General features: G+C 37.4%; 1 protein-coding gene across 1 annotated transcript in view; it reads right to left on the reverse strand.

The window, feature by feature from the left end:
- The window catches only part of OTOGL (otogelin like), a 141,789-nt gene that overhangs the window by 22,444 nt on the left and 107,823 nt on the right, over window positions 1-11,522 (reverse strand). The window contains 9 exon segments of the mRNA XM_018552912.1: window positions 112-216; window positions 325-426; window positions 2,381-2,488; window positions 3,036-3,137; window positions 4,282-4,494; window positions 5,955-6,140; window positions 7,242-7,383; window positions 8,538-8,752; window positions 10,034-10,223. Of these exon segments, the coding sequence (XP_018408414.1) occupies window positions 112-216; window positions 325-426; window positions 2,381-2,488; window positions 3,036-3,137; window positions 4,282-4,494; window positions 5,955-6,140; window positions 7,242-7,383; window positions 8,538-8,752; window positions 10,034-10,223 (1,363 nt within the window).

Genomic DNA, 11,522 nt, shown 5'->3' on the forward strand with positions numbered 1-11,522 from the left:
TATATATATACACATATATATATATATATATACACATATACAAATTACTGTATGTAAACATACAGAAATTACTGTATGTATAAGACAAAAAGCAAATATTATCATACTGACCACAGTACCAGTCTGGACAACAAGTTCCATCTCTTCTCTTTTTAGCCAGGCGTGTCTCAGGCATACAAGTAGGCTGTGATGTAGGACATCGGTTCTCCTCACACACTAAGTAGCACAAAATATAAAATATGATGTACAGTAGGTGCATTGAAAAGAAAAATTATTTTCTGTGCATTAAACAAAAACTTAAATACACCTTAAAATAAATCTTACCACAGGTATAACGAGGGCAACACTGGCTTGTAGTGTTCAAATCCACTGTAAGGATCTCCCCTTCTCTGCAAACGGGAACCAGTTCTGTACAGGATTCACAAACTACATGTGTACAATAAGTGATTATTATATTTTTGGAAAATGATTCTAATTCAACAAATACTCATGTTTATGAATATACACGTAAGGGATTTACTCGAAATGTCAAGTAATTTGGTCTCTTCTGTTTGTGTTGTACAACTGACAGAACTGCTTATGTGCATGTCACCCCCCCAGTCTTGATTTACTTTCACTAGTCTAATTAGCTTAGCTTGCAAAATAGTTCTAAGAATGCAAATCCTCTGAGGTGACCAACACTTTAGAGAATGGAATACTTTTCTCCAGAACTTCTCTTTCTGTTTAAAACATCTCACATTTAAGCAAGCCCTACACAAGAGTTTACTGATTTTGTTTAGATCATTCTTTTAGCTTATGGTATGGGTCATGTTGATTCTGGGCTCATATATGGATGTTTATCTTTATGTGGTTTTTTTGTTGTAATTGAAAGCTGCTTGAAAGTGGTTGAAACTGTACATGGCATACTTTGGACTGGACAGTGAGCATTGTTTTTTTTCCTAGAAGTATTGTAAAATTAGCAAAAATCAATGGTTTTCCGTCATGGGTGTGCTGAGGCTTCAAGATTCTAGTGAATATCTAGGAGAGTTTTTAGTATGTCACTTAGTGGAACTCTAGAAAACATGCCACAGTAATCCTATACTCAGCAAATCTGCTGATATGAGTAGCAGGATAGGACATATGTAATATGTGGTATTTGGTGGCAGACAGAGTCAGCAAGAGTCTCTGCAAAGCAAATTTTTGGGCTGCTAACCAAGTGAAAACACTTAATCACTGTGTATAGACTGACAGCTAGATAGAGGAGAACCATGTCCAGGTCTAGAAGAGAGTGAGAGGGGTATCAGCACCCTTCTGAGCCACATCTGGAATAAATAGGCCCCTAATTCCCAGGGGGCCATTGTGCAGCTGCACAGCCTGCACAAATGGTATGTTCACCACTGGTGGTATGTTCATACTGTATTAGCAAATAAAACATTTGTGGTACATTTATATTAGTTATAGATATACATTCTGTATATTTCATTCTTTTTATGAACTGAAAATTCTAACAGTATGTAACTCCAGATCAATATCTACAGGTTCTTTAGTTTAATATGGTTGGTTGGATGGTTGGAATTGCCAAGTTTTGTTAACCTCCCCGGCTGTATTCCCGAGTCTGGCTCGCGGTTAATTTTCAATACCAGGAGCGGTAACCCCGAGCTAGACTCGGGAATGCACAGAAAAGTGTCACTTACCTTGTCCCTGCGAGCCCGCGGCGTCCTCTGCTGTACGTGGCCGGCCGATATCTGAGTTTTAGTTTCGTTTTCGGGCGTCACAGCTGGCCGGAAAGTGAAAAGTTGCAATGTACACAGAATACACTGCAGTAATCTGCTATGATTACACTTATGTATCAAACTATTTCACTTCAATTTTGTCCATAAAACCAATAATCATACCGCCAGGGAGCTTAAGCATGTATGGGGTGATTGGCCTTTGAAGTGAACACATCCAATCAGTTTAATAGATTTTATCCAGATTACTAGTTGAATCAAGTTAACATAACTGCTGTAAATTCTTCAGTAAGTCTTCAGTTAATCTGAACAAGCCATACAATGATCTATGTATACAGAGCAACCACTTAAAATATCAGCCAGGTTGTCCAGACCATTATGGTGTTAACTTCCAAGTCTTGCATGAGTATTTCGTGATTTAGTGATACATCCAGCTGTGGAATAGTATGCAAACCATTCTATACAGTGTAGGAGGAAATGTTTAAAAGGTTTATTGACACTGGCAGTGTTGTATGAATTATCTAAGCATATATCTGGTTGCTTTGGATAACACCTCATTTACAAAAATACAACCACAGCCTAACTAACATAACAAGCACTCTAACTGCTTTCAATTGTCTTGTAACAAATCGAAAATAATTTAAAGCCAAGTAAATATATTTAGCACTTACCACAGATATAGTTAAAGCAGCATGGATCACCGTCTCTAACTTGGACTGCAATCTGATCCGCTTTGCATGCTGGAGGTAAAACTACTGGGCAGGCAGATGGGTCACACACTGTAAAGGGAAATTGCATTGATTTTGTAATGAGACAGAAGTAAAACAAAGCAGTATTCATCAATTGTTTCCATCACAATCCAGCTCGTTGTAGTTACTTCTTTGCCCTTTTCCTATTTGAGATTTGTCTTATCATAATTTGAAACCTATAACAGTAATTCAAATTTGTCTCTGCTCAACTAAGCCTTTAAGGTATATTATTCCAGTTTTTCATGTTATCAAAAATAGGCATAAAGGAGTCAATTCACAATGTGCATTGGCTAATTCACCAAATAGATTATCTTGTGTTACCAATACAATGTCTGTGTCCAGTATTTCTAGTAGAATTTTTCCAAAATTACTCAGGATTTTGACACTTCTTATCATACCATTGTATGTAAAAGTCAGTTAACAAAGATTAGCATACAGGTTATGACTCTAAAATATTACTTATTGCTTACTTATTACTTACCAATATCTTCTGCAAGGCAATAATTTTAGGTTCCATAAAGTGACTTATTGATTTATTCTGAGATAAAATGTGAAATTAAAACATAGAAATACTAACCACAGTGAAATTGAAGGCAGCAGGTCCTCGGGCTATAGTCTGCAACCAGTCTTTCCCCAGTCTTACAGGTTGGAGGTCTTTCACACAAGGATATGTTACATTCTATAAACATATAATATAAACATAACAATAAATCAAAACTGATATTGTGTCAGTGCATAAACGATACAACATACAGGTATGTTTGCTTGAAATAATAGAACAACATACAAGTGTGAGCATGTATGTGAATTTACACGTTTAAGAGAATTCCTGAAAATGGTGTTTTACTGCATTAGAAATCTATCAGATGGCCAAACCATTGCAAATGATGCACTCCCTGTGTGGTTGATATCTTATCTCAAATGCTGGGAAGCAAAATGACTCTAACAGCTAATCTCTAACAGCTAATCTCCCCTGCCTATGGCAGCTAATCTTAAAAAGTAATATCAAAAACTAATTTATAGTCTATCTAAAGCCTTAAACAAAAATGAAATATATTGCACCTTGCCATTCCTTAGACGTGGTGGCTGCAATAGTTTTCTATTTTTAGGCTTTATTTCTTTTATTTCTACCTGGAGATCCTGCCAGTAATAAACTTCCCGTCCTATGGTGACAACAGTCACTCACCTTACTGTATCAGGACAACAGAAAAAAGACCAGACTACAGAAACCTCTCCCTCTCCTCTTCTTGATAACAGATTTTGCAGGGTTTTTTTAGTCCTCAGAGATAACTGAGAACAATATAACTGATAAGAATGCAGCACAGGCAGAAAGCACAGGAAATTATCAGCTGACAAGATTGCTGGCAGGATCAACAGGTATTTGTTGCACAGATATAACAAAACACTTCCAATGGTATATATAAAATGTATCTCTAGGAAAAAAAACTTTTTTTTTTGTTTTGGATAGAATTGGGAAGGATTAGACCGCCTGTTGAGTTTTGTTTTGTTTTGCTGTCTGTGTTGCCATTGGGGAGATTCCCACATCTATTTGTACTTGTCTCTGAAAAATGTTGTGCCCAGAACAAGAGGTAGGGGAAATCTAATAGATACAATCTAAGACTAGAAGGTCTTATGCTTAGGGTTTACATACCCTTTAAGGCATACACTGTAAGTGTTATGTACTATATTTTTCCTCTAAAAACATCTGATATTGGTGAAACCTTTATTTTCCATTCTTATACTAACCACCAAACATATGAAAAATCACATGCTTTCTTTGAACTTGGTAATGTAGAGTTTGTGGTGTTCATGGATTTACATACCGCACACTTTCTTTGGGCAGCATGACCCTTCTTCAATAATGCTGATAAGAGCCTCTCCCTCCTGCGCACAAGTTGGCACTGGTTCCTCGTGGCATTGAGGTTCCAGGGATATTACTGTGCCATTCTGTAGGCATTTTGACAGACAGCACTTACTGACAGATGAATGCCATACTTCTCCGGGTGAGCGTGGGCGTCCTTCATTATCAGTGCATGCTAAGATAAGAAACAGAGCCTAAGATTAACCGCGAAGCATGCTTTAATATTTGGCCATTGTGCTCTATTCATTTGACCAAACACGCTAGTATCTGGCAAAACATTGGATCCCACCTCATCATTTCTCTCTGAATATCAAAATGACATTAGGTCAGATCTGAGTGCGAAATAAAATCCTGACAACAAACATCCTATGTCTATACAATCTATAACTACACCCAAATACATATCTCACCCAGTTCAAAAAGCATGAAAATAGTTATTCCATTATTCTGATTTAATTGATTTTAAGGTAATATATTTAAATCATATCTCAATTACCTACCATTTATTTAATCCATATACTATAGGGATACCCTACAAATGGTATATGTATGCTTACTGTACTTTTTAACCCAAGCAGTAATTTCTTATGTGAAGTTGGAGGCTGTAGTAGCAAATATTCATTGTTTTTTAGACCTATATTTAAGGTTCACCTAAATTGATGTTTAAATCATTGTCAGCATTGGCTAATGTGTGTTGCTATGCAATAGAAGATTTACTACCCAATGCACTGGGATACTAACAGCTGATAAGTAGCAATTGATGAATCTAACCTCCTGATAGCAGATGTTTGGTAAGCAATGTTTCTGTGTACTGCTACTAACAGAATAATCTTCCAACATTGATTTGTTAGCCTTCAATAGATAGATCTGCACATTCCTAAGAATTCAAGCCCAACATTTCGTATTTGGTGGGATGGGGTAGGCTGTCACAAGGCTGCATATTCAAAAGGGTTTTGTGAAATATTAAGATGACACAATTTTACCCAGTTATACTCATTTTGTACTTATTAAGCAGTGTTTAAAGGTACACCGCAGTCCTGAAATATTTTTTATTATTTATGCTTCATAAAAGGTTTTTAGGTGGGGGCCAGTGTTTAATAGTACACTAAAGTTTTGTATTGCATACACGGTAAAAAGCCTATGTATTCCACTTTGGGTTTTAATCCAGGCATAACAGTAGTGAACCAGGCCATTCCACTTCCATTTACAGTATACAGTATGTAACCTGGTGATCTGAGAATTATTTTCTTACTGCTTGTAATGCAGTTCAACACATCCACTGCAGGCGCTTTGCTGTCTTTCATATACAAAGATCCTAAATTACCAAAGTAGTTGTATCAAGAAGTCCCTGATAGCCTCTAATCAGATTCTAACCTGTCATGAAAGTATAATTCTGATTGGTGGTGCCTCAAGCAGAGAGGAATTTACACAGGGCATGCTTCAGGAAACAGACCATTTCACAACACATATGAGAAGCTTTGTAAATTCTGTCTTTAGTGGGTTACACAGAACTTAGATTAAGGAAAAAAGAGCGGACTCTGAACTTAATACTGTTATTTCCTGAATAGCATTGGCAAGCTAAATGATTTCAGATTAAGGCAGCAGGTGCTATAAGTGTTTTAAGTAACACAATACCACATTTGTCTTCTGGAATGCACAGCTCAGAATCCGTCCTGTGGAGAATAGTTCCCTTTTTGCAGACACAGTCTTCCCTTAAGTAGGAACACGGGGACTCTTCATAATACCACTTGTTTAAGCAGGTTTTGGCAGCACATGGTTGTACACAAGGCTGGTATTCCTTTCCCTCTGGACAAGTCAGCGCTATAAAAATGTAATAACGTTATAAATCATTATTTGCATAGTACAAAATGAGCATTCTCCATCCTCAGTTAGGAAAGCATCACAATTAACAGCCATCAATATTGCATATTAGAAGGCAGCTATATCCAAGCATGCATTGAAAATTACATTTACAGAATGAAACCTTGATTATGGTGGATGTTGGGCAATACAGCTTTAACAAATTTCTCTTTTACAATTTGATTGGCAAAATAAATTTACAAAGCCAGTCAGGTAAGCATGAATAGTTCAGGTAGGTGTCACAGACAAGAGCTGAGTACAAATCTGCTGTTTCTGTCTGCAATACACATCACTTTTCCTCACCCTTTTTAACCATAATGGTACACTGAACATAAATGTTTATGGAATGAGGTCTATGGGTACCTTACGGTTAAACAGAGGACATGCTGACTGTAAAACAGAGTGGGGAGAGCAGAGTCATGTCTCATCACTGTGCTGCTGCTGCTACTTCATTGTTCAGTCCTAAGTTTGGATTACGTTTTAGTCCAAGTTGTGCTACTACTCCAGTGGAGATCCAAGAGTTCACTATCCTGTTTGGCAGGGATACCAGGATCAACCTGGCTGCGCAGAATTGAAAAGCCTTTGACAGGTAACACAACTGTCATAGGGAACACTAACCACCAATGTAAGGGGACACATTGACAACTGAACACCAATGTCATGAGGGCATACACATTAGTGGCCGATAACATTTAAGAGGGCTCGCACCAGAGAACACAATATAAGGTGGCACGGTCTTCTGCTGTATAGTCCTTTCCACTATATTCTGTACACTATGTTGTATACTACATAGCCCTAACTGTTGCACTCTAACAGCTTCACTGTAGAAGCTATGTTGTAAGTTACATAGTCCCAGTGCTGACCTGACCTGCACTGTATAGACTATTTTTACATTACATACTCCTGTCCACTGTACTCTATGCTCTATGCTCTATGCTATACATTACATAGTCCCAGGCTCAGGTTCTATTAAAAAAAATTCCACTGATTTCCAATCCTTGCAATGGCCTTGCTGCAGTATGAATATATAACTGAGGATAACAATAAAGCAGTGTGACTTACAGCAATAATCTTTGGTTCTCCATCGAATGCAGATATTGTGTTTGCTGCACAATGCTACATAGGCAGAAAGAGCATCACATTCATAATTTAAGAAATATGTGCTGTTGATCCACATCTTCTCACAGAAATCTTGAGGTGAAACCTACAAATAACACCAACTTAAAGCAAACCAACCATCAACAAGTAAACATCTGCATTTTACTAGAAAAGGTGTGGAATGGAAGAGTCTGAAATGCAGCAAAATTACAGTCATTAGTGCCTCCGATAACATTTACAAATAAATAGAAAAATGCTGCCTAAAGTCATTCCATCTTAACCTTTTACGGTAATTTTTGAAATTATATCAGCTAATAACAAAATCCATATTTTGTCTCTGATCATTGAATGCCATGTTATAGACAATGGATAGATGTTTCTACATTGGTTAGGTCAACTAGGGACAGATTTACACTTCCTGCCTCTTAGGCTAATTGTATTGGGCTCCCCCACTCCTACTCCAGGTAACTGGCTAACCTTAGTATCATGCCAACATGGTCAGATATCATAGAAATGCAGGGCATACCAGATTTGGGGTTGGAGAGGCTGAAAGACACAATCTTCCAATTCTTCACCAGTACATCTAGAACTTATTATACACAGGAATATGTTAATGACAGCCAGCAACATGATGTGTGGCTGCATGTGTGCCACTCCTAGCAGCTCTGCCACCTTGGTCATTGCCTATTTAATTTTGCAGAAATCTGGCCCTGGGGAAAACATTAATTGTATCTTCTTTAACATTAGTCTCTCCTTTCATATGCCATGAGTGTTTTTACAGAGTAGTAGACATGTGCGATTCGTTTCGTTCCGAATCGAAATTCGGACGAATTTTCGGAAATTCGGATGTATCCGAATTCCGAATTACAGATATAACGAATGCAAATGAATCCGAATTTCTGTTTCCGAAATTCGGTAGCGGTAGTTCGTTCGACCGTTCGTTTAGTTTTCGTCTCTTATTCGTTTCGTTCGTTGAAGAAAAAAAATTTCCCCCTCAAATGTCACTTTGCTGCAAACGAATGAACGAAACGAATAAGAAACGAAAACGAAACAAACGTTTGAACGAACTACCGCTAACGAATTTCGTCCGAATCCGAATTCCGAATCCGAATTGACTTTCACACCCGAATCCCAAAAAACGAAATAAAACAAATCCGAATTTAAAACGAAACGAAACTAACCAAATTTTTTGGCAGTGCACATGTCTACAGAGTAGCCAGGCAGAAAAATTTGAATATCATGTAATATAATTGCACATACCTTCCGGTGGCATGGGGCAAATACTTTTTTGTTGAGTAATTCCATGCAGTAAGTGCAGTTATCTTCAGTGCAGTTCCGCACTGGACGTCTTGTAGAAACATCAATTGATTTCTCAATCTCCCAGCTTTTTATAAATGCTTCAATATCCTCTTTATTTGTTACTATGGTCCTGTTTTGCATTTTTAAATCATCACTTGGATCCCCATTGCATATTCCTTGTAACACAGAAAAGGGTCAGTCATCCTAAGGCAGTATTTTTGCACTTACTTACACTGAAATATGGAAAGCAGTATAGGATACTGCAAATCATTCTGCCTGATGTAACACTCCCTCCTGTATTGGTGATTTATAGTACAAACATATCGTTTGATGGTACCAAAATGTACCTTAAATTAGCAGAGGATCAATCATTACAATATGGATTACATGTTTTAATAATAATAACACTGATGACTTCTTTTGTTTTCTGTCATTGCTGGCTATCCCATTCTTTTTTAACATAGGCAGTAGAAGACAAAATAGCAAACACCAACAGAATTTAAACATTTTCTGAAGAAGAATGTGGTGTCATGTTGGTCAAATGCAGAAATCACCAATGTACTGTGACTGTATACTTAGCTAAAAAATCAATTAGAATTATGCATTTATGTGAATACCTGAAGCAGATGACATTGCATCCAAATCAAGCAATTTCTTTCTCCCTAAAGTGAAGGGAAAGCCCTACGTAGATGGCTGTCACTAGGGCAGATACTCCTTTGGAAGATTTTCCCTCCCCTACTAAAAGAGTAACACCAAAAACAATTCATCTGGGGTTTTAAGAGGCGCACACCATTGCAATTGTTTAAAATCAGTATTAATTCCTTGATTCCAACAGATTTTTTTCCAATAAAAAATTCTATTTCACATGCAAAAAAACCTAGATAAACTGCCTCTGGTCCCCTGAGCAAGCACACCAGCAAAACGCGTGGGGAGAAAAAACGCATGCCACAATTGAAATATGATTGTGAAGACACACACAAATTAACTGAGAGGAAATATTGGACAATATTGGTCAATTGTATTTATATTGTTCGTAAAGATCGTAAATGTGGCTGCAGGAGGCATATTGTAAAGGAGGGGACAAAAATGTATGTGTTTTTATTCCTATTTTTATTACATGTCAAAATTAATGTTGGATTAGAAAAAAATCTGTTGAGATCAAATTAATATTGATTTTAAACAAATGCAATGGTGTGCGCCTCTTAAAACCCCAGATGAAGTGCTTTCGGTGTTAGTCTATAATATAGGGTGAGGCGCAAATCGAATTGACTGACTCTGGGGATATATGTGAGTGAAACCCTACTTGAGGAGCATTACTACTATATCGTTTGTTCCAGCAAAAATTTCATAGTCTGAGAAATCACTCTGAATATTAAAGAAAGCTGCACTCATTTCATATGCACACAGGCCCATTGTATGTCATAAAATATATAATTTTGCTTTCATGTCCTACTCACCACATAGCCCTTCGGTCTTGGTAGTTTGATTGGAATGCAGGCCGTACTGTATGTCTATGATACCAGTAACATGAGTCCATTTAATGCTGATGCCTGCTGGGGTGTTAATGACATACATCGCTCCTGTGTCCTGGATACACAGGCCTTGCTTCGAGAAAGGTAAAGGCTGAGGTTTTGAATTCACTTCTACCTAAAACATGAGGAAGAGAATCATAAAAATTTTACTAGTGAACAACCAAACATTTAGTGATTTTTTTTTAACTGATTGCTTTTTAATTTGTGGCATTAGGTGCGCGCAATTTTAAAGCTTGACATGTTTGGTGTCTATTTACCCGACGTGACCCAATATTTTATATTTTACCAAAAAACTGGTTAATAATAAATGTTTCCTAACATAATGTAAAAAAAAACTTTTTTTTTTCAAAATTTTCTGTAATTTTTCCTAATTATAATAAAAAATAAAAACCCCAGTGGTGATTAAATACCCCCAAAATAAAGCCCTATCTGTCCCCAAAAAATGGTATAAAATTCATTTCAGTACAGCGTTGCATGACGGAATAAACGTCAGTCAAAGGACTGCAGCTCTGAACACTGAAAAATGGCCTGGCCAGGAAGGGGGTCTAAACACCTGGTCTTGAAGTGGTTAAACAGCTTTCAATCTTATAACTAACCAAATGGATCAAGGCAACCAACCTACTACCAGCAGTTAATATTGAAACCGTGAAATACTACAACTTACTTGAGTGTAGGTTGTTCAGAGACCATAAGCCGAGCAATCATGATCGCTCAGCTCTTAGTCTTAGAGCCAATGTGTCACAACTGTACTGTCCCACGCTAGCTCTAAGCTATGGGGAGAGTATATTTTACTCTCTCCACACTTCCTCTTATGGCAGCTTTCCATCTACCTAAAGATAGTAACATTTTCATGCACATTACCAGTAATTAAATTAAACGTCTCAATCTTTGGTAAACTGGCTCCTAAGTCACTGAGGAGCAGCCTAACTAGCAGAAACCCCCCACCCCCATTTTAATAGAAATGCACTGATCAGCACGTTTTTGAGCGTTTTTAATTGCGTTCCAGCACTGAAACGCGACTAAAAACAGCCATAAATGCTCTTTCAAAAATTGTGCGGAAACCACGGTGAAACGCTTCCGCCCTGGCGTGAATGGTGCTTGAATGAGGCCTAACACTTTCCTTTAATACTGCCACACCAATGAAAGGCTGAGGAAAGGGAGATTATAAAAAAATTAAGGAACGCTAAACTGTAAATAAGAGATTTATGTTATAAATGTTTTTTGCGCTGTGTTGGTGTTTGTGTTGTGATAAAATGATACAGGCGTATATTTAATTACAACACAAGGTATCACAACTCATGGCAATGCGTCACAAATGTTTTTTTACAAAAGATGCGTTCTAACAACGCACTGCAGCGCATGTGCCTGGCGTACACCACAATATGTGTATGTGTATGTTATGTGTGGGGGGGGA

Source organism: Nanorana parkeri, unplaced genomic scaffold (assembly GCF_000935625.1).
Source record: "Nanorana parkeri isolate BGI_ZX_2015 unplaced genomic scaffold, ASM93562v1 scaffold101, whole genome shotgun sequence".
Classification (NCBI taxonomy): Eukaryota; Metazoa; Chordata; class Amphibia; order Anura; family Dicroglossidae; genus Nanorana; species Nanorana parkeri.